The sequence below is a fragment of the Eulemur rufifrons genome, chromosome 18 (genome assembly GCF_041146395.1).
Source record: "Eulemur rufifrons isolate Redbay chromosome 18, OSU_ERuf_1, whole genome shotgun sequence".
NCBI classification, from domain to species: domain Eukaryota; kingdom Metazoa; phylum Chordata; class Mammalia; order Primates; family Lemuridae; genus Eulemur; species Eulemur rufifrons.
Genome location: NC_091000.1, coordinates 60,112,943 through 60,137,086, shown reverse-complemented (window position 1 = coordinate 60,137,086; position 24,144 = coordinate 60,112,943). Strand labels below are relative to the sequence as shown.

General features: G+C 35.8%; 1 protein-coding gene across 1 annotated transcript in view; it reads left to right on the top strand.

Moving 5' to 3' along the window:
- Positions 1-24,144, top strand: part of HIVEP1 (HIVEP zinc finger 1) — a 150,995-nt gene that overhangs the window by 61,098 nt on the left and 65,753 nt on the right. Inside the window, exon 3 of the mRNA XM_069493092.1 lies at positions 9,061-9,114. Within this exon, the coding sequence (XP_069349193.1) occupies positions 9,061-9,114 (54 nt within the window). The remainder of the gene's footprint in view (positions 1-9,060; positions 9,115-24,144) is intronic.

The window sequence follows — 24,144 nt, the reverse complement described above, 5'->3', positions numbered from 1 at the left end:
ACCTGTGGTCAAATTGCTTCACAGAAAAGTTGTATTTTTGCTTCTGCCAACTCAATGGTATGGTTTTACTACCAGTTATGTGTGATAAGAAGGTGGCTCCCAAATTGTGTATCTTTTTTTTTTTTTTTTAATTTTATTTTTTTTTTCAGCTCATTATGGGGGTACAAAAGTTCAGGTTGTATATATTGCCCATGCCTTCCCATCCCCCCAAGTCTGAGCTTCAAGTGTGTCCATTCCCTAGACAGTGCACATCGCACTCATCATGTAGGTATGCACCCATCCCCTCCCCCCACCCCATCCCCCCCAGTCAGAACTTCAAGCGTGTCCATTCTCCAGGCAGTGCACATTGCACTCATCAAGTAGGTATACACCCATCCCTTATCTCTTGACCTGCTCTCTCTAGATTTATGCATCCAAACTGCTTTGAGTTCTCTGCAAACTCTTTTTTTTTTTTTTTTATTTCATCTTATTGTTATGGGGGATACAGAATTGCAGGTTACATACGTTGTCCATGTACCGCCTTTCCCCCCACGTCAGAGCTCCAGGCGTGTCTGTTCCCCAGATAGTGCGCGTTGCACCCATCATGTAGGTATATATCCCTCCCTTCCCAACCCCCCCTTCCCGAGTCAGCACCTTCAAGCGTTACCATTCCCCAAACGGTGCGCAATGCACTCATTGTGTAGGCATACACCCATCCCTTCCCCCACCCCCCACCTCAGTCTGATATCCGATTGGTGTCATTCCTAGATGTGTATTTAGGTGATGATCAGGGAAACCAGTTTTCTGGTGAGTACATGTGATGCTTGTTTTTCCATTCTTGGGATACTTCACTTAATATAATGGGTTCCAACTCTGTCCAGGAGAACCATAGAGATGTCGTATCTTCATTATTTCTTATAGCTGAGTAATATTCCATGGTATACATATACCACAGCTTACTAATCCAATCATGTATTGATGGGCATTTGGGTTGTTTCCACATCTTTGCTATTGTGAATTGTGCTGCTATAAATATTCAGGTGATAGCAGAACTTGCAAATAGATGGCAAAATATACCATGCTCGTGGATCGGAAGAATCAACATTGTTAAAATGTCTATACTACTCAAAGTGATCTACAGATTCAATGCAATCCCTATTAAATTACCAACATCATTCTTCACAGACGTAGAGAAAATAATTATATACTTTGTATGGAATCAGAGAAGACCCCGTATAGCAAAAGCAATTTTAAGCAACAAAAACAAAATGGGAGGTATTAAGTTGCCAGACCTCAAACTATACTACAAGGCCGTGGTTCTTAAAACAGCCTGGTACTGGCACAAATACAGGGACACAGACCAGTGGCACACAACAGAAAATCCAAATATAGAACCATCCTCATATAGTCACCTAATTTTTGACAAAGCAGGAAAGAATATACTCTGGGGACAAGAATCCCTATTCAATAAATGGTGCTGGGAGAATTGGTTAGCCACTTGTAGAAGACTGAAACAGGACCCACAGCTTTCACCTCTCACAAAAATCAAATCACGGTGGATAACAGACTTAAACCTTAGGCGTGATACAATCAGAATTCTAGAAGAAAATGTAGGAAAGACTCTTACAGACATTGGCCTAGGCAAAGAATTTATGAAGAAGACCCCCAAGGCAATCACAGCAGCAACAAAAATAAATGATTGGGACATGATTAAATTAAAAAGCTTCTGCACAGCCAAAGAAACGGTCACGAGAATAAACAGACCACCTACAGAATGGGAAAAAATTTTTGCATACTACACATCAGATAAAGGACTGATAACAAGAATCTATTTAGAACTCAGGAAAATCAGCAAGAAAAAATCAAACAGCCCTATCAAAAAGTGGGCAAATGACATGAATAGAAACTTCTCAAAAGAAGATATAAGAATGGCTAGCAAACATATGAAAAAATGCTCAACATCCCTAATTAATCATCAGAGAAATGCAAATCAAAACCACAATGAGATATCACTTAACCCCAGTGAGAATGGCCTTTATCAAAAAAACCCAAAACAACACATGTTGGCGTGGGTGTGGAGAGACAGGAACACTAATACACTGCTGGTGGGACTGCAAACTAGTGCAACCCCTGTGGAAAGCATTATGGAGGTATCTTAAACAGATTCAAGTAGACCTGCCATTTGACCCAGCAATCCCATTATTGGGCATATACCCAAAGGAAAAAAGGTCATTCTGTAAGAAAGACACATGTACCCGAATGTTCTGCAAACTCTTGTTTCCTGCTGTTCTGCCTGTCCGAGCCTCGGCGCTCCCCTGTTGAATGACCTAAACTCTGTGGATACAGTCACAGGGTCACCATGTGGGTAGGAACTGCTTGTTTACTTACCTGAATTCTTCCACGCAGGATGTTGGGATTGCTCGTCTTTGAGTATCCTTAGTGCTGGCACTCGGGGGCTAATAAATATATTTGGACTGAACAAACCATGGGTATTAATGTTTTCATGATTTAGAAGTTGTTCTGTAATCTTTCATTTGATCTGGAAATTTGGTCTTTAGAATCAATAGCCAACATTTTTTAAAAAGATAATTTTAGCACGTTGTTAGGGTTTAGTTTTATTGAGTTTAAATAATTATTTTTTATATTAAAATATTCATTATAGGTAAATTAGTAACTGAAGAAAATGTAAATGCTAACATGAAATCTGTTAATGTACTACTCTCTGATAGCCACTTACATTTTGGCCTCCTTCTTCATAGACCTATTAGTATATATATCTGTGTGTGTGTATGTACATATGTACATATTCCTCTTTGTGGCACAACATGTTTAGAATGTTGATGGTTAAATGATATTCTGTTGTATGCAAGTACTTAATTATCTGTTTCATCAGTCCCTTAATGTTTTACATGTAAAATTTCCCCCAAGTTATTATTGACATAAATGCTGCAGTAATATTGCAATAGCGGTTCATTTTTGGACAACTGTGTGTCAAGGGGCCAGTGATCCGGGCATCTGTGCGGTCTGCTGAGTGAGATCCAGTGTAACGAGGAGACCAGGCAGGCTCTCAGAGTATGCTGTGAGAAGTGCTGCTGGGGCCCGGGGTGGGGATGGGGTGAGGGATGGGAATAGAGTGGGGTGAGGAAGACAGGAGCTGGGGAACAGCCAGCAAGGTCATTGGCCAATTTCTTTCTTTGGGGGTATTTATTAGAATAACATTTGGTTAATATGAAGAAGAACATCCTTTCCCATTCAGTATTGAAGGTTTTTTTTAAACACTAAAGATAGATGTGATTTAATCAAGTACATTTTGGGACATTATTTAAATTACCTTGTTTGCTATTACAAATTATAACTTGCTTCTGAATATTGAAATAGCTTTGCATCCTCATTTTCTGTGAATGTGCTTCTTGATATAGATTGTTAAATCCATACTCAGATGAGACTTGTCTGTCGTGTTGGTTTTTCTGCCCCTTCGGTCAGGTTTTCATATCAGGGTCATGCCTGCTTTGTAACATGATTTAGAACACCTGTGTCATGCTGCATTCTGGAGCAGTTTCGAACATGCTTTCTTCTTAAAACTTTGAAATAGTTTGAAATTAAAACTGGGCCTGGAACCTTTAAAAAAGTGAATTTTATGTTGCTCAGTGGTACTTCCTCAGTTTTATCAGTGGTGGTTATTCTGGTCAAGTTTTCCTCTTCCTGGATCAATTTGGGAATTGTGTATTTTTCTAGAATGTTTACTAGTTCATCACGATTTTCAAATTCATTAGCATGGAATTGAGTATGATTTTTTTTCACTTACTGCAGCAGTGTTCTTCAGCATGAAGTATGGTGGTTTAGACTGTAATTTTCAGCATTGTCATGTGTCATCTTCCTCAAAGTCATAGGTAGGTCTGGATGTATTTGAGATGTGCAACTTGTAGGTTAAAATGGCTTGTGAAGATAGGTTTATTTAGTTTACATAGCAGCAAAGACTGGGGATAATCTTCATTTAGAAGAGCATGTGTAAATGATTGTGTGTACTGGGTATAATTTTAGCATTGTGCCATTGTCATATATTTAGTGGTATTGAAATAGCTCTAGCAGTTCACAGTTAGAGTAAGGAGCTTGTGCTGACGTATAATGAGAGGAAGTAGGAATTATGCTTTATTCAGTAGTAAAAATAGTACAGTCACATATGGTGATCTTTTTTCAATCAGATGGTACCTCTTTCAGTAAACAGAGGTGCCTTTTACAGTTCATTAGGATCTACTTTATAAAATTTTACCAGTTTGTGTTTTTAAAGCTAAATGAAGAGGAAGAATCTATGGGTGTGAGAGTAGAGACCGTGTGGTGTCTAGCAGAACAGCAAGAGGGAAGGATGATCTAATAGAATTAAGGGAGAAATAATTTAAATCTTTCATAGATTGAGTGGCATAATAGTTACTAATTCGAGTGCTTTCAGTGTGCTGATTTGGTTTCCCAAATGTTGAAATCATTAATAATGTTAAAGACGTTAAAATGCTAGATTTTTAAGTGAAACCACCCAGTCCGGTTTTCAGTTTAGGTGTCTGTGTTCCTTTTTCTCTTTTTCAGAGTGCATCCATGCTTCTGTGTCACTTGGCTGGTTATTATCGTGTTTATGCGATCAGTAAGACACGCAGCTCCATCTCTTTGCCATCATTGCTAATGACCATGAGATTCGTAGCTATGGAGAAACAGGGCGCTATGCACAAGGTTTAGTGGTGCAGAGAGAAGGGAGTGAGGGCTCTGACGAGGGTGGTGGCGAAGGTTTCCCAGGGAAGCCACATCTTGAAAGGACGCCACACACAGCAGGGATGGTGTGGGAGGGGCCTTGGGGAAACTGACAGAGTGGCTGTTAAGTCCTAGGGGTCTGGTCTGGCCTGAACTTCACTGTGGCTGAGCCTGAGGAGAGAATGCAAGTGGGGAAGGGCAGAGAAGGTAACTAGGTCACAGAGATTCTTGTTAACCACTCAGGGGAGTTGGGGTCTTATTTACCATCAAATTGATATTAAAATGATTATTTAAAGAGTGTGATAAACTGGGAGCCCCTCTGGGAGAACCATTCTGTTTCCTTTGTCTCTGTAGCTGTTCCCATTGTGCCTGACACAGGGCAGGCATTCAGTATAGTAAAAAATACACAGCATTTGGTGAACCAAATCCTAGCAATTTAGTGGGCTGGTCCCCAAACCTGGGATGTACTAGATCCCAAAGCTCTTGAGGGTTGGTACTGAAGCCTCTGAGATTGTGAGTGAGGCCCCAACACTTCAGCATAGGGTGAAAAATGGTCAGAGAGCAGGGACTTAATGTGAATGCTTATTTTGAAGATCATTTCATTTTTATAAATTATTTGTTTTTAGTTTTCCAGTCTTCCAAAAACCCTAAGACTTTTTTTTTTTTCTCAGTGGTTTCAGATTATGTTTCACAAATAAAGAGACTTTTTAAATAATTATTTGTGAATGATGAAAGTGAGATATTTTTGCATTGTTTTCTTGTACAAATTTTTTAAATTAAATTATGTAAAGCATTATACAAGATAGTTTTTAGCCTTTATCATTAACATTTTCTGTATTTTAAAGGTGAAGAAAGAAAACTGTAAAAATGTATAAATTTTTAGTAGTTGCAGAAAAAATAAAACCTGTACTATAAGTACCCTCTCCTACCTAGCCTATTTCTCCTTTAGCCACTGGCCCCTCTGCATCTTAGGAAGATTATGGATCCATTCATGTGTTGCTGGGATCTGTTCCAGGTGACAAGTCCTCTGAGTATATTTAGTAAAAATTGAATGAATCAGGATTACGTCTTCATTTAAATACAGTAAGAACTCGTTATAGTAAGAATGCATTATTAACTTTAGATTTACTGATACGGCATGTATGTCCATTATATTTGTGTATCTATTTTTAGTTTTAGGAAACAGCAGCAAAGAAACTATTATTTCTGAATGTGCGGTTCTTTGTGAAATTCTTAACCCACATCACAGTGGTGGTGGGGAGGCCCTGTTGGAGGATGTCTCAGAGTCTAAGATCGCGCATCCTTCCTCCTACCCCCACCTCCCCAGTCAAGACTTACAATGAGAGATGTGATTATTGGGCAGTGTTACCCTTGGTAAAGGGGTGGCGCAAGGATGTGTTGAACACTGTTCCTTATATTGGTGAGCTTCAAGCTGCAGGTTTACACGTCTAGCAGTGAGTCCTAAAATTAATGTAGTTGGTCTAGGGGCAGCATCTTTCATTTTTAATAGGAAAGGATAGAAAGTAGAGCATGAGTAAGTTTGCTTCTGAATTATGTGTTATGTATAAATGCGTATTATGCATATACATGTCATATGGGTTGGAGTGTGAAAATATATTTTTTACGCTAGGCCATAGTGGAAAAAAACGATAAATATGCTTTAAATATCAGTAAATTGCCTTGTATCAACCAATTAAGAACATACAATGTTAACAAATGATTACGTTCTCTGTAATTTTAGAGAGTGTCTTTTAAATCATATTTACCAGGAGAATTATAAAACACAGGTTAATTACAAATAGAACTTTATATAAAAATTGAAGTAAACGCTTTTATAATGGCTGTTACAAGCTCTCTAATTAACGATTGTATTTACCTGTTAAACTGGAGCTATAGGTAAAAGCATTTGAATAGGTGCTTATTGTATCTAATGTAGGAGATGTCCTAAATCAGTAGTCCAAGTTTATGTACTGTTATTATCAAGACAAAAAGATAACTCAATTGAAAATTTTAGAAACAAAGACTAGTATTTTGTGAATAAATGTAAACAGTTCATTTTTGTGAGAGTTTGTTATGTTGAAGTGCAAACAGAAAGTGGCCAAACCTCAACTTTACTAAATAGTAGCTATTTTGTAAGTATTTGTTAAATTATGAGTTTTTGTTGCTTTGAGCCACAATTGGTTCTATTAATAAGAAGTGGTTTGTGTTATATAATGCCAAATTATGTGTGCATAAACTATTAAGCACAGCCATTACTACTGTGAATATATATAATATATATGTATATATTATTTATGATTCTTAAGTTTGGGTGAATTACTGGCATAGAATTAATAGTGCTTTGGTAATAAAACTCGTTTTACATGTTTCTCAAGGACTGTATGTTTAAATTATGTGATTTATTTACAGTTTGAATATCTATAATGTAGTCTGTATTTTATTAAAAAGTGGGCCTTAGCTTTTTTTTACTTACACTGTACTAATATAGATTTCTTCCATGCATGTATTTTTTTTCTCTTTGAAGTAAAATTACTACTGAATGCAGGATCCAGTTTCTGCATTTAATATTTTTTTTTTTCCGGGACTATATTTAATTTCACTCAACATTTCATGAGAAATAGCTAAAATTTCTAAATCAGGAAGATTGTCTTAATTTCCAGCAGTTGCCTGTACTTCTGAAATTATATTCTGGATCTGATAATTAGCAGGAAGCCAGTAGGACATTGCTGTGGGGGATACATTTGTCAGAATGAAAATTCAGTTGTTTTTGACCATTGCTGAGATACAACGTCTCATATTTCAAACTAGCTCGCTTCCTTTGTTCTGTGGCTCCTGCTCTGCCTTCGCAGGCTGGTTGAATCAATACACAATTGAAGGACATTTGATCAGTAAATCAAAGGTTCTCTTGAATTTCTGATTTTTCTGGCAAGATGGAGAAAGAGGCATGTAGACCAGAGTTTGAAGGGCCCATGGTATGGTGTGTCCCTTTTATTTATTTGGAGTAGGATGCCATATTGGAGGTTTTGTCTTCCATGGCCAGTAAGTAGTGGTAGGGTTAGCATTGGGGACAATTTCTGGGGCTGATGATGTATATCAGAAGGCAGAGGCTAATAATCTACATGACTGAAGCAACAATATTTTGAAAGCATTTATCTAATCTCTACTTTCATAGTTGGGATATCTAAAATGTTACGTAATTATCAGTACTAGGCTGAGGCAGGAGGATTGCTTGAGCCTAGGAGTTTGATGTTGCATCGGGCTATGCACTGCACTCCACTGCACTCAAACCTGGGTAACAGAGCAAGACCCTGTCTATAAAAAAAAAAAAAATTAAAAAAAAATTATTGATACTGTATTTAGTTCAGTGCAAAATAGTACCCTGGGAATTTTGTCCTTTTATCACTTTAATAAGTGCCTAGCGTAGTGTTAAATTTGGAATTGATTACTGCCATAGTCATCAAATATGTGTATTCTTACAAAGTTTAAATTAATTGTTATCAAAGTAGAACATGCACATATTTATAAAATCTAGTTCTGCCCAGAGCCTCAGAGCAGAGAACAGCGGGACTGAGGCAGCACTCTCAACTCTGTTAGTTATTGCTTCTGGGTTATACCTGGCCTGCAAAACTGTGAGCCTGTATCACAGTTGTCTAGTGAGTTTTATATGGTATCTCTTTAATGCAGTACTCTGCCCTCACACTTCATAGATACTCTATGCTGTCATCAAGGGACAGATCCTTTCTGCCATGCCACTCTTCAGCTCATCCTTTCCTTTGTTTTTCCATCGTATTCTTTCTTCTATGTTTTTCTTAGGTCTTAGACCATCTCTGAACTTTGCTTAGTCTTGTTGTTTCTAAGCTAGTAGGTATTTGTTATATCTGTAATAAAAATTTCTTTTTGCTGACTCGGGAAAGGGGGGGTGGGGAAAAAATATGAAACTATTGTTTTTAACTTGCACTGTTCACTTAATAATTTATCATGAATAAAAAAAAATACGAAATAAAAAAAAAAATCTTTTGAACACCTCTTATGTAAAGAAACCATTATTTTTAGATACCTTTATTAGGCAACTGAACTTTTTTTTAGCTATAGTTCAGTATTTAAAGTACACTAATTATTTGCATTATGGAAACAATTGGAAGTAGTCCTTGTGACTAAGAAATGATAAGAATTATAAATTTAAAAGAGAACAGGTCCTTTAACAGTATACAAATGTTTGTTTCATAAATCATTCAACAAATATTTATTACTATATGTCTGATCCTGTCTAAAAGTAGTTTTTTTGCTCTAGTTTATTGTTATTTGTCTATGATGAATAGATTTATAAATTTTTTTTTTTTTTAGACAAAATTGAAGAAGCACAAAAAGAACTTAATGGGGCAGAAGTTTCAAAGAAAGGTAAGTTAAAATCGACTTCAATATAGACTTTGTTTTTGCAGAGATGCCTATCCAGGTGCCTTATAATTGCAGCCTTACTAAATCAATCGATATAAACATATCACAAAAGTAGAAATCACCTTAAACTTATTGACACTTAAAATTTTATGGACTTTGCTTTATGCAATATTTTAGTTATGTAACACATTCTATAACTGTTTCCCACATGTTAATATACTGTTGGTAGGAGTGTGAAAGATTGTTGCAGCTGTTTTATTTTTTTGAGGCAGGGTGTTCCTCTGTCACCAGGGCTAGAGTGCAGTGGTGTCATCATAGCTCACTGCAACCTCAAACTCCTGAGCTCAAGCAATCCTCCTTCCTTAGCCTCCTGAGCAGCTGGGACTACAGACATGCACCACCACACCCAGCTAATTTTTCTATTTTTTGTAGAGATGCAGTCTTGCTCTTACTCAGGCTGGTCTCAAACTCCTAGCCTCAAGCAATCCTTCTGTCTTGGCCTCCCAAAGTGCTAGGATTACAGGTGTGAGCCACCACGCATGGCTATTGCAGCTCTTTTGAAAGTCCTGTTTGTGAGTCTGTCCATGGGAAAAGTACCAGTATAATGGATGCTGTTGGCTGTGGTCATGCATGTGTGTGTTCATGTGATGCAGTATATTTTTGTAGTGACAGAAACCTAAGACAGCTAAAACAGCCTGAATGCCAGTCAGTGGAAGAATGTTGAATGAATTGCAGTACATTCATAATTTGAGATATCACAGAGCCTTAAAAAAATGTTAATTACTTCAGTTGATGGTGATGACTTATTAAATAAGAAAAACACAATTGCAATGTAGCATGTAAAATATCCTATTTTTTGTTAAAACAAATAATAAAGTCAAATACATGTACTCATATATACGTGTACATATATGTATGTTTATATACGTATGCTTATATGGGATTGGACAGAGTTTGAAAGGATTTATATAAAGATATGTTTATAATGGTTGGAGAAGGGGCAGGGGAAGATGACTCTTTTATTTATATGTCTTTGTATTATTTAACTAGCTACAATGGGTATAATTTTGTATTAAAAATAAAAACTTTAAAGGCAAAAATTAGTTTTCGTCATAGATTGTGTATTGATTATCTTTCCAAGGAATATGAAAAATACTTGAGATGCGGAACAGTGTGCAGGAAGGGGCAAATAGCGAGGTAGATAGTGTTTCAATTTTAATGAGTAAAATTGATTATATTCTTTAATACAGGGTGTCCCAAAAGTTTCCATACAAAGGAAAAATTTTGTAATGAATATTTTGTAAATGAAGGTACGTTTAGCTGCAGTTTCCCATTTTCCCTATGTATGGTGACTTTTTGGATACCCTGTATAAATCAAAGTTTTATATAAAAATAAAGTTCTCTTTATGGCATTTATATTTCATGATTTACATTTTTCCTTGTTCTTAATATATCTTCTAATTACAGTAGAATATTTTGACAAGACTAATTTACCTAAATAGGATTCTAATTGAAAGCCTTTTTTTAAATTGTTTTTTTTTTTTTTTTTTTTAAATCCAGTTAGATTGCTGACTAGGTATCTTTAGGGGAAATAATTTCTTGCTGTCCCTATTCTTCATCACTCAGACCAGTCTGTGAAGCCTCCGAGATTGTTCTGTTTGGTCTTAGTATTTCTGTGGTGCTGTGTGGCTACCTTCAAGTGTCCTCCTCGCCCCCTCCCCTTCTTCCCTGGGAGCTCTAGAAGGGCCACATCAAATCTGACCCTCTACTAGTGACATTCTTGCAGGAAAGCAAGGCTAGAAAGAGTAGAGATGTCTCTGTAGCTGTGCTGTCTGTTTGAAAGATTGGCTGAAAATCCTGTGCATACGGCGGTTAAGACATCCCAGTTATAAGAGGCCTTGTTTTTAAACTTCCTTTATCATAGTCAGCCTTTTTTACATCAGTCATGATTTAGAGCTGCTTCAAGTAGCAAAATAAGTGTGAGCTTGTCTTCCTTTTCCCTTCTTAACTCCTGTGGCAAAGAGTTTTCAGAACAGTGAACTAAATGCCTGATAGAAAGGAGGAAATGGAACAAAGGTTCTAGAAAAAGAAATTGGATAATGAGGTTCAGAATAATTGAGTGGGCTACAGTTGGCAGGCTACACTTATTTAAGACCTAGGATGAATACCAAGTGAGCATTGTTCTGTGCCACTGCATAGAATTACTACTTGGCATTCATTTTTACGCAGAAATTCTGGGCAAATTAAAAATAAACCAAATTTCCTTCCAAATATAAGTAAGGAATAATATCAGTTCCCCTTTAACAACATGAGAGAAAAGTCTGTGAATAATAGAAGTGTTGAGATTTCGCAAATCTTTCCTTGCTCAGGTACTTATTTTTTTTTTAAAGGAAATTCATTTCTTTTGTCAAAGAGTATACTTTAAAAATAGTCATTTGTTTTTAGATTATGATGAATCATCTGTGATAGATTGCTTTTTCACTATTTTTCTGACATGCTTTTGTTTTTTTTCATCTTGTAAAATTGACCAAATCTGGCTTTTTTTTTTTTTTTTTTTAGCACTGCTAATGGTTCTAAGGCTTTGTTTTCACTCAAGATTCTGTGATCCTTAACTTACTTGAGATTCTGTCTCCCTCTTCTCTCCTTTTTTGTAATTATTAGGACAAGTAACTAATTTATTTTCAGAAGTATGTAGCATAGGGGTAGGCTCTAAAAGAAAACATGCTCATTAATAGATTGAAAAAGACATTTTTTTCCCCTATATTTTAACATTTCAGGGCAGAATAAATCTGTTTAGTATAACAAACAGACTTTGCCCATCATATACCAATAGAATAAAGTGCACTGAATTATTTATTTTATTCTTTTTCTCTGCTTACGAATGAAAATCAGAAGACTTTAATTTGATTTATTTTGATTTTAATCAATTTGGGGGTAGATACAAGCATGCAACACTCACATAATTCTCCATAACGTCATTATGTCTTTACATTGCTATGTACTTATTCTTAACATGCATTATGCTTGACACTATTTTTAAAATTATTGAGCGGGATTTAAGTGAAATAGTGACTGTCACAGATGTGGTAATGGAATGTGAATAAAATTAACTGGGAAGAAATAAATAGATCAATTAGGAGAGCTTTTACGTGCTGTCTCTTGGATAAGCTTTAATTTTAATACTTTGTTTTAAATTTTGATCATAAAATGTTTGATATAAAACTTAATCAATTTAATATATCAAATTATAGAGAATAAAAATAACATGATAATCTTTGATTTCAGCACCTAATTTAAGAACTGCAATATTTCCAATACTATTATATCCACCCACATGCTGGTCTCACTATCTCCTCTGTAAAGGTATTTACTGTCCTCAATTTTGTGTTCCTAATTCCAGTGCTCTTAAAAATAAGTATGTATCTTCAAACAATATGTTTTCTAGTTTTCCTTGCATTTGAGCTTTAAAAATAAAATGATGTTATATATAGTCTTCTGTAGCTTTTTTCGCTCAACCTTGTTCCTAAGATACATCCTTGTTATTGCATGTAGCTATTTCATTTCATTGCTGTAATAATATTTCATTGTATGAAATGATTTCTTCACCCAAATCATCTTCTGTTGATGGATTTAAGTTTTTTCTATGTTTTTGCTATTGCAAACAATGCAGCTACAAATATTTTCAAATCCTGATGCCCATGTGTGAGTTTTGTAGAGCATATATAGGGAATGTGGATGTTCAGCTTCATAAAATCTTGCTAAATTGTTTTCCAGAGTTTTTTTGAGGAAACTTTGTATAATACATTTGCACTGTCAGTGTTTAACAATTCATTCTGTGCTATCAAGCACATGGTATTTCAGTCTTTTTAATTTTTTCCAATTGAATGGGTATAAAATAAATAGTATTTTATTCTGCTCTTGATTTATGTTTCCCAGATTACTAATGTTAAAAGAAACATTAAGTTTAAACAGTTTATTTGAGCCAAGAACGATTCATGAATCAGACAGCTTTCAGAACCAGAAGAGGCTCAGAGAGCTCTGCCCAGCAGTGTGAGCAGCACACTTTCATAGGCCAGACGTGGAAGCAAAGTAGAGAAATCACGTGATTGGCTACAGCTAGACTGTGCCTTATTTGGGCATATTGTGATGAGGCATTTGCCTTGTTTGGGCATGGTCTGATAAGTTGATGACCTGGATTTGGCTGAAAACAGGCTGTTTGTTACCAAAAATATCCTCCTAAATTAGGTTTCAGTTTGTTTACATACTAAGTTAGGTTGCAGTTTGTTAGGTAGTAAGGAGGTCATGCTAATGGCCTCCTATTTATTTAATGTAACATTAACAATGTCAAACACGTCTCCATTTATATTTCCCCTTGCCAAAATGTTTGCTACGATCTTTTATCCATTTTTTTTTAAAAAATGAGTTCTTTATTGTTTTCTTAATATATTTTGGATAACAACTCTGTTTTATATCTTTTATATTCTCTCTCTCTCTCTCTCTCTCTCTGCTTGTATAAATTTAAGGGTACACGTGCAATTTTGTTACATAAATAAATTGCATAGTGGTGAAGTCTGGGCTTTTAGTGTATCCATCACTCAAATAATGTACATAGTACCCATTAAATGATTTCTCATTACCCATGCTCCCCCACCCTTCTGAGTCTCCAGTGTCTATCCCACACTCTATGTCCATATTTACACATTATCTAGATCCCACATACAAGTGAGAACATGCAGTATTTGACTTTCTCAGTTGTTTCACTTACACTAATGGCCTCCAGTTCCATCCATGCTACAGTGGAAATGATTTCATTCCTTCTTATGGCTGGGTAGTATTCCATTGGGTATATATACCACATTTTCTTTCCCCAGTCATCCACTGATGGACACTTTGGTTGATTCCATATCTTTGCTTTTGTAAATAGTGCTGTGATAAACATAGGAGTGCAGGTATCTTTTGGATATGTTGATTTCTTTTCCTTTGGGTAGATACCCAGTAGTGGGATTGCTGGATCGAATGATAGTTCTATTTTTAGTTCTTTGAGAAATTTCCAAACTGTTGTCCTTAGAGATTGTATTAATTTACATTCCTACCAACAGTGTATGAGTGTTTCTTTTTCTCCCCATCCTCACCAACGTAAGTTATTTTTTTACCTTTTAATATTAGCCATTTGGACTGGTGTCAAATACCATTTCATTATGGTTTTAATTGCACATTTCTCTGATGATTAGTGATGTTTTTTTCATATGCTTATTGCCATCTGTATGTCTTCATTTAGAAAATGTCTGTTTGTGTTCTTTGCCCGCTTCTTAATGGGATTATTTGGTTTTTGTTGTTGTTGAGTTGCTTGAATTCCTCATAAATTCTGGATATTAGTCCCCGTTGGTTGAATAGTTTGCAGATACTTTCTCCAATTCTGCAGGTTGTCTGTTTACTCTTTTGATTATTTCTTTTGCTGTGTAGAAGCTTTTTAGTTTAAGTCCCATTTCTCTATTTTTGGTTTTGTTACTTTTGCCTTTGAGGTCTTAATCGTGAATTCTCTGCCGATATTCAGAAGAGTTTTTCCTAGATATTCTTCTAGAATTTTTATAGTTTCAGGTCTTACATTTAAGTCTTTTATCCATCTTGAGTTGATTTTTGTATGAGGTGAGAGATAGGGATCCAGTTTTATTTTCTGCATATGGCGATCCAATTTTCCCAGCAGCATTTATTGAAAAGGGTATCCTTTCCTCAGTGTATGTTTTGTCTTTATGTCTTTGTCAAAGATCAGTTGACTGTAGATATGAGGCTATATTTCTGGTTTCTCTATTCTATTCCATTGATTTTGTGTCTGTTTTTATACCAGTACCATGCTGTGTTAGTTACAGTAGCCGTGTAGTATAATTTGAAGTCTGGTAATGTGATGCCTCCAGCTTTGTATCTTTTGTTAGTATTGCTTTGGCTTTTTGAGCTCTTTTTTAGTTCCATATGAATTTTAGGATTGTTTTTTCTCATTTTGTGAAAAATGATATTCATATTTTGATAAGGATTGCATTGCATCTGTAGATTGCTATGCACAGTATGATCATTTTAACAGTATTATTTTAATAATCCTGATCCACGAGTATTAATTCTTCTGATCTGTTTTCCATTCATTTGGGTCATCTGTAATTTCTTTCTTTTTTTTGAGACAGAGTCTCACTCTGTTGCCCAGGCTAGAGTGAGTGCCGTGGCGTCAGTCTAGCTCACAGCAACCTCAAACTCCTGGGCTTAAGCGATCCTACTGCCTCAGCCTCCCGAGTAGCTGGGACTACAGGCATGTGCCACCATGCCCGGCTAATTTTTTTTTTGTATATATATATTTTAGTTGTCCATATAATTTCTTTCTATTTTTAGTAGAGACGGGGTCTTGCTCTTGCTCAGGCTGGTCTCGAACTCCTGACCTCGAGCGATCCGCCCGCTTCAGCCTCCCAGAGTGCTAGGATTACAGGCGTGAGCCACCGCGCCCGGCCTGTAATTTCTTTCATCAGTTTATATTAATAGTTCTCCTTGTAGAGATCTTTCACCTCCTTGGTTAAAATATTAATATATCCCCACATATTTTATTTTTCTTACAGTTATTATAAGCGGAATTGCCTTCTTGATTTAGTCCTCAGCTTGGTCGTTATTGGTACATAGAAATGCTACTAATTTTTATATGTTGATTTTATATCCTGAAACTTTACTGAATTCATTTATCAGTCCTTAGAGTTTTTTGGTGGAGTCTTTAGGGTTTTCTACATACAAGATCATATTGTCAGCAAACAGAGATAATTTGACTTTCTCTTTTTCAATTTGGATGTTTTTATTTCTTTCTCTTGCCTGATTGCTCTGGCTAGGACTTTTAGTACTATGTTGAATGGGAGAGGTAAAAAAGTGGGCATCCTGTGTTGTTCCAGTTCTTAGAGGGAGTGCTTTCAACCTTTTCCCATTCAGTATGATGTTGGCTGAGGATTTGTCATATTAACTTTTTGAGGTATATTCCTTCTTCTATCTCTAGTTTGTTGGGGGGTTTTATCATGAAGAGGTGCTGGATTTTATCAGATGCCTTTTTTTCTTTTGCATTTGTTGAGGTGATTACATGTTTTTTTGTCCTAAAATTCTGCTTATGTGATGAATCACATTAATTGATTTATATATGTTGAACTATATTTGCATTACTGGAATAAAACCTACATGATCTTGGTGGATTGTATTTTTGATGGGCTGTTGGATTTGATTTGCTAGTATTTTGTTGAGGATTTTTCCATCTGTTTTCATCAGGGATGTTGGGCTGTAGTTTTCTTGTGTTCTTACCTGGTTTTGGTATCAGGGTAATACTGGCCTCATAGAATGAGTTGGGGAGAATTCTCTCCTCTTTGATTTTTTGGAATCGTTTCAGGAGAATGGGTATTAGTTCTTTGTATGTTTGGTAGAATTTGGCTTTGAATCCATCTAGTTGTTTTGTAAATTTCTTTATTTTTTCTCTGTCTTCGTGGTTTGGTGGAGTTCTAATGTGCTTCCATTTGATTCCTTTCTTTTCCTCCTTTTTGTAATTGTTTTATAAGACCTTTGAGTTTATGATGGCAAATATCGACGGTTCACTTCCATGTTTGGAACTTCTTTAAGCATTTCTTTTAGGGCTCGTCTAGTGGAATGAATTTCTTCAGCATTTGCTTGTCTGGGAAAGACTTTATTTCTCCTTCATTTATGAAGCTTATGCTAGCTGGATATAAAATTCTTGGCTGGCAGTTCCTTCTTTTAGGACTTTGGAAATAGGAGCCCAGTCTCTTCTGGCTTGCAAGGTTTCTGCTGAGAAGTCTGCTGTTAGTCTGATGGGCTTTTCTTTATAGGTGACTAGACACCTTTCTTTTGCTTATTTTAGGATTTTTTTCCTTCACACTAACTTTAGACAGTCTGATGACTATATGGCATGGTGAAGTCCATCTTGCAATGTATTTTTCTCATGTTCATTGGGCCTCCTGTATTTGCATGTCTAAATCTCTTGCTAGAGTAGGTAAGTTTTTATGAATTAGTTCCTTAAATAAGTTTTCTAAACTTTTTGCTTTTTCTTCCTTGGGAGTACTGATGATTCATATGTTTGGTCACTTTATGTATTAATAGTCCCATATATCCTGAAGGCTTTGCTCATTCTTTTTTATTCTTTTTTATTTTTCTCTGACTGGATTAATTCGAAAGACCTATGCTCAGGTTCTGAGACTCTCTCTTCTCATTGGCCTAGGCTATTGTTGAACCTTTTGAATGTATTTTGTAATTCCTTCAATTTTTCATCTCCAGAAGTTCTGTTTGTTTGTTTGTTTTTTTTGTTTTTTAAGATACCTATTCCTTGGTAAATTTCTTGTTCATATCCAGAATTGATTTTCTCATTTCTTTGTATTGGTTTTCAGACTTTTCCTAGATCTCATTGATTCTTGTTAAAATCAATATTTCACTTTCTTTATCTGGAATTTTGAGGATTTCTTTTTGGTTAGGACCCATTGGTAGAGAATTACTCTGTTCCTTTGTGGGTGTCATTATACCTTTCTTTTTCATACTTCCTGTATATTTGTGTTGATTCCTTCTCATCTGGAGAAACTGTCACTTCTTTTTATTTTTGAATTTACTTTTGTTGGGGAAGGACTTTTTTGTTCTTGAGGATATGCCTGTAATGTACATTGAGTTAGGGCCATTTGGCTTTGCTCCTGGATGCATTCAGCAGTGAAGAATTTATGATTTCCTTGGTTATAAATGGCCTTAGTGTGTTGGCTTTCTCAAATGCTGATTCTAGTGGCAGTGTACCAGGCACTTCAGTGGGCTCACAACCTCCTGTAGCCAGGGTGATCTGGGCAATAGTGGTAGCAGAGGTCATGAGAAGCTTCTCTTGTTTCCAAGCACTGTGTACTGTGTCAGTGGACGTTATGGGCTGTGCAGGTCAATTTCCTGGCCAGTAGGTGGCGCTTGCAGGCAAGAGCCAACTGCCATGATAGCAGTAAGGGTTATGCTTGACCTTGGTTAACAAGGGGAAGTACTCAGGTGTCCCAGGTGATAGGTTGGGCCATGGAATGCTTAGTAGTCTGGGTCCCTTGCTCTGTCTCTGAGGCAGGGAGCAAAGCTGCAGGGGGGTGGGGGGCAAGCCTGCGTTGGGACCTCCCCATGGTGGGCAAAGTACCAGTGCTGAAGGGATCTGCGGGCAGCCCTCAGGCTCCTGGAGAAATGCTCATGCAGGGAGTGGAGCAACTGCTGCTGCCCCAAGGTTTCAGCACGGGAATGGAGGGGCGTTCCCAGCACCACAGCCAAGTGAGTGGGAGTGGGACCTGCTTCGCTTTCATGCTCCAGACCTGGTGAAGCTCACTCCCCCGTCCTGACTTTGCTAGCCAGTTGTTACAGTTAGTTACATTAGATGCATTTTCTTTAAGTCTGCAAAACTGCCCAATTCCAGTGCCCACGCCTAGAGCACACCCAACACTCATTTCCCAGTCTGGCTGTGGGGCCCTTCCCCCGCTTGAGACCCGGATCACGGATCATGGATCCTCCGCCGGAGACTCATTGCCAGCAGCTGCTGCCCCTGCTGGCTTGCTCCAGGATTCCGTGCAGTTTGTTGTGAGCTAGGATCAAGAATGATGTACGGCCGGGCGCGATGGCTCACGCCTGTAATCCTAGCACTCTGGGAGGCCGAGGCGGGTGGATCGCTTGAGGTCAGGAGTTCGAGACCAGCCTGAGCAAGAGCGAGACCTCGTTTCTACTAAAAATAGAAAGAAATTATCTGGCCAACTAAATATATATAGAGGAAAAAATTAGCCGGGCATGGTGGCACATGCCTATAGTCCCAGTTACTCAGGAGGCTGAGGCAGGAGGATCGCTTAAGCCCAGAAGTTTGAGGTTGCTGTGAGCTAGGCTGACGCCAGGGCACTCACACGGCACTCACTCTAGCCCGGGCAACAGAGTGAGACTCTGTCCCGCCCCCCCGCCCCCCCCAAAAGCGCCCAGGTCTGTGAATGTACCTGGGACCCTCCCTGGGGCCAGTACTTCTCACAGTCTCCCAGCCACTACTCTTGTTAGATCAAGGCATGGGAGAGTCGAAGTGCTCTCCTGGGGCCTGGATTGTGTGGTTTACCAGTGGGAAGGTGGATCGCAGTGTCCCCACCCCCCATATTGGGGATTCACTCTTGGTTTTCAGCCAGACGTTGCCTTGCAGGCTGCCTGCCCACCTTCTCTTTCCCAGTATCTGAGGCTTGCTTTCGCTTTTCTGTTGAACTCCCATGTTCCTTCTTGGATTAAACTTCACAGTGTGATTCTCTACATGCTAATTAATATTTTGCTACTTTCAAGTGGATGAGGCATACTGGAGAAGCCTCTAGTCTGCCATCTTGGAAAAAAAGGACTATTCTAGATATTTGGCTTAAATTTTCACGTTCCTTAAAATGTCTTTTAGTAAACAGAAGCTCTTCATTTTAATATTGTCAACCTGTCTCTTTCTTTTATGATTAATTTTAATTTTTTAAAAATTTTGTTTGTCCTGCGAAGTTCTTCTTTTACATATTTTTCTATATTTTTTTCTAAAAGACCTCCACATTTCAGATTAAAGAATCCATTGGGAGTTGAATTTTTAAAATATATTTAGTTTTTAAACGCAGTGTAAATTAGTTTCTTTTTTTTTCTTAAGTGGATAACAATTGCTAATATTGTTAAATGCCCCCTGAAACACTATTGATAACAATTGCTAATATTGTTAAATGCCCCCTGAAACATTATTGTGGTTTCTCCTTTTACTATCGGTTTAGAATTAATTTTCCTATATATATGTATAGGTTTGCTTCTTAATTCTTTACTCTGTTCTGTTAATTTGTTTACCCATGTGCTAATATCACAGTGTATTGATTACTGTCACTTTATTGTCTTGATATACAGTATGCAATATGCAGTATACACTATAAACAGTAGAGCAAATTCCTGAAGTTGTTTGTCTTTATGAAGACAATCTATTTGATTATTTCAAGGTTTTGCTCACTTGTTTAAATTTTAGAATCAGTTTTTTAAAAAACTTGTTGGAATTTTGTTTGAGGTTGATTGAATTTAGGGCAAACTGACCATCTTTGCAGTTTTTAGGCTTCTTATTTATAAAGAATGATACACATGTTTTCTTTAATGTTTTATAGTTTTCTCCGTATGAATCTTATATATATTTTGTTGGATTTAGTTCTTGGAACTTTATTTTCTTGCTGATTTCATTGGTTTTCTTTTAATAAAAACTGGTTTCCAGTTCTTTTTGGCAAATAAAAATGTAATATATTTTTGAATATTGATTTTATATCCAACCACCTGGATGAATTCTTATTCATTCTGAAAATTTGCTGATATTTTCAAATTTTCTTGTCATATCTATTGGGAACAATGAAAATTTGTTTCTTCTTTTTGAAGTCATTGTTTAAAATTTGTTTTCCTTGTCAGACTCAGTTGGGTACAATAAAATCCATCCCAACACAAAAGTGTTGGCATCCTTGACTTGTTCTTGAGTTTAAAAAAATGCTTTTAACACCCTTAAAATGTTTGCTTTTTTGTAGGAGGGAGGCTGCTATGTTTTTTAGTTGCTTAAAGAGGTTTTCGTCTATTTTTGATTTATTGAAATTTTTTAAAAATCACAAATGATTATCATTCTTATTAAATATATCTCCTTTGTATATCAAGGTGATCATATTATGATCTTTACTCTTTCATTTTAATGTTTAAACCTGACTTGCATTCCTTTGATAAAACCAATTTGGTCATTATGTTTAATCTTTTTAATCACACTTCTAGATTTGATTTGTTAATATTTTATTGAAGAATTTTGAATCCATGTTTAAGATATATTGATCTATAATTTCATTTTTTAATAATTGTTTTGCCTGATTTTGTTTTAAGGTTACTAGTTCAATAGAGTGATCTGAGGACTATATGCTTCTGCTTCCCTGGAGGTGTTTAATGTTGAAATGATACCTTTGTAGGCAAGTCTTAGAACACGTTTTGACTTTTGGGAGAGATGGAGAGTAGATTTTTAACTACCAATTCAAAGTGTTTGATAATATAAGATTATTCAGACTTTCTGTTTGCTCTTTAGCAAACAGAAAGTTTTAGGAAGTTATAAATTATCCATCTTATAAATATTCACATTTATTGGCAAAATGTCATTTGTAGTACTCTCTTAACCTCCTTCATTGCAGCTGGATCTATAGTTACTTCATTTTTCATTGCTAATATTGTTTGTTTGTACATTTTCTTTCCTTCTTGATTAGTGTTGCCAGAAATCTATATATTTTCCTCTCTTTTTGTTATGCCAACTTGTGGCTTCCTTCGTACTCTCTTGTATCATCTTTTTCAGTTTCATTAAATTTTGTTCTTTATTACCTTTTCCCATCTTTTTCTTTGGATTTATTCTGTTATTCAAATTTTGTAAGTTGGAATGTTCATTTATTTTTAAGCTTTTATTCTTTTGTATTGAAATCATGAAAGCTGTAAATTTCCTTCTAAATAATTCTTTAGATGTATCATCCACAATTTTATATTTGCTAGTTTCATTAATTTCTGTACTGGTTTCTTCTCTGACCCCCATGTTAGAATTTTTTTCCTCACATGGATAGGGATTTTGTTTATTTATTTTTAGTGATTTCTGACTTACTTGCATTGTGATGTTAATTGTTTTTTTAAAACCATTTAGGATATCTAAAATTATTTTTTCCCTGTTTCTGAATACTATGTAATCAAAATGTTCAGGGAATGTTCTACAAAAGTACTCCTAGATTTTTAATCTATTAGAAATTTAGCATTTTATAAATAAATTCACCATTTTGCGAAGATGAAAAAGCTAAAATTGAAAGATGTTGAACAACCTTTCCCAAGGGAGTTCAACCAGAAAGTGGCAGGAGAGGATTCAAGCCCAAGTCTTGGACTGTCTCGATATTTATTATTCCATGGTGTAACCCCATAAGAGCTGTGTTCAGTGATAGTTTTTTGTTCATCTATTTAAATTTTAGGATCAGTTTTACTCCTGTTCTGAATTACCTTTTTGAATAATGAGATTTTAATGACAGTCATCTCCAAAAATGTTGTGATGATTCAGGAGAAAATAAGATTCATACAGTGGGCATAGAGAAAGGTGTAGATTTTAGGTAAGCTTGCATGGTGATTTTTTTTGTTGTTGTAGTTGTTTTTGTTTTTTACATTATGCTGTCTCAACAAAAACCTGCAGTTGCCACCATTATTACCAGTCGTTTCTTTCCAGCAGCAGTGGTGTCACTCTGACGTTATATCCTTCAGCCCTCAGGAAGCTTTTATTTAAAAAATAATTTCTGTTAATTTTACCACGTAAATGAGAGTAAAAGAGTCTAATTATATATAGGTAGTTTATATGGGTTAAGAAATATAGTAAGGTACTAGTAATAACTGAATGATATTCAGATTTGCTCTGAGGAGTCAGTTGATGAGTAGGATTTTTGTTAACATAGGCCCAGTTTATGTCCTGGAATACCCTTCTGTTATCTGGGGAAGTTTGAGGGAAGTTAGGTTTCTGTATAAAACTAGACTGAATAATTCAGAAGTGAGAGAGACGTTAGATCATGAACTTTAATTAGTGTGTAAATAAGAAAGCCACAGTTTGCTCACCTACTTTCCTACGTGTTTTTTATTTTGTTTTGTTTTGTTGTTTTGTTTTTGTTTTTTGAGGGGAAAGCTCCTCATATTATGAATGAATTTCCAAGGGGAAATATGGTGACTATGATTTATTTTTATTTTTAAGTATCACACATGGTATTTTTAAAAATGAAAGCTATTTTGCAATAATATTTTATGTTAATGAGTTTATGCTTTAATGCCAAGGATAATCTCTTCCTTAAAAATTCTTCTGTATATATTAATTAAGAAAATACAAGAGCATTTTCTTATAATTAGGGGTGATGAAGTCCTTCCTAGGTAACACTAAAATTTAGGTGGCATAGGGGAGAAATTGGGCAGATCTTATTAAATTAAAATGAATAATTGCAATACATTACTTCTTAAGATGAAAATGTTTTAAAACAGTCTGGGAAAAAAATTTGTGCAATAAAACAGAACTTGGTAAGCTTAGTTAAAAATGTTATTGTGAAACAGCAATTGACAATTTACAAAATGAAAGTTCACTTTGATATAGCTAGAGGAAAGGCTAGTGTAATATTTTAGTGAGATGTCGGAACAATAGAGTATTTTTAAAGGGATGCAGTTATATTATGTTAGTATTATGTGAATACTAACTAGTTTAGTATGTATTTTTAACAAGTTGTGGCCTTAAGTTTACTAATTATTAGAGAATAATGTATTTTAATGAGCATGTTTAATGGAGGTTTATTGTAAATAACAGTATTTGTAAATCCTACTCCCTTAATGTGCAATGTCCTAAAAATGTCATGTTTTCCCTTATAAAGTTCATTTATTTATTCAATAAGTTGTTATTATGTGTCAGCCATTCTTTTAAGCTGTGGGGAAATAGATAGAAAAGAAAAAGTCAAAACCCAAAAGGATCTCACAAACTGTAACCCAGCCCTTGCCCAAATCAAAATCTGAATTGGTAGAGTAGAAATTCATGAGGTGCTATGTAGACTGGCAGCAGTGCCAACAAATTTCCGTTGGGAAAACAGCAACAGATTTTCTATTTTTTAGAAAAGAAAGTCATCTTCTTCTTTTACTATTATATTACTTAGAATAAATTTAAATATTCAAGTCTCATGAAGTGTTCCCTTAGTGTAATAGACAGTGAATGCCATGAGCTTGAATTACAGGGAAATTAGTATTGTTTTACTTGTTTGTGGCATATATATAAGTTAAAGGTATCATATGTCAACCGGGTCAATATTTTGGAATTTAAAAATGCCAAATCCCAAGAGATCATTGCCTTTCAGGTAGACTGCCAGCTTTATAAAAGATGATTTGCATATGATATAAACAAAGCATTTTTAGTACTTTAATGTAAAATAAATGTCTTTAAATATTCTATCCTCACTATATTTAAGTTCACAATCCTAAAACTTT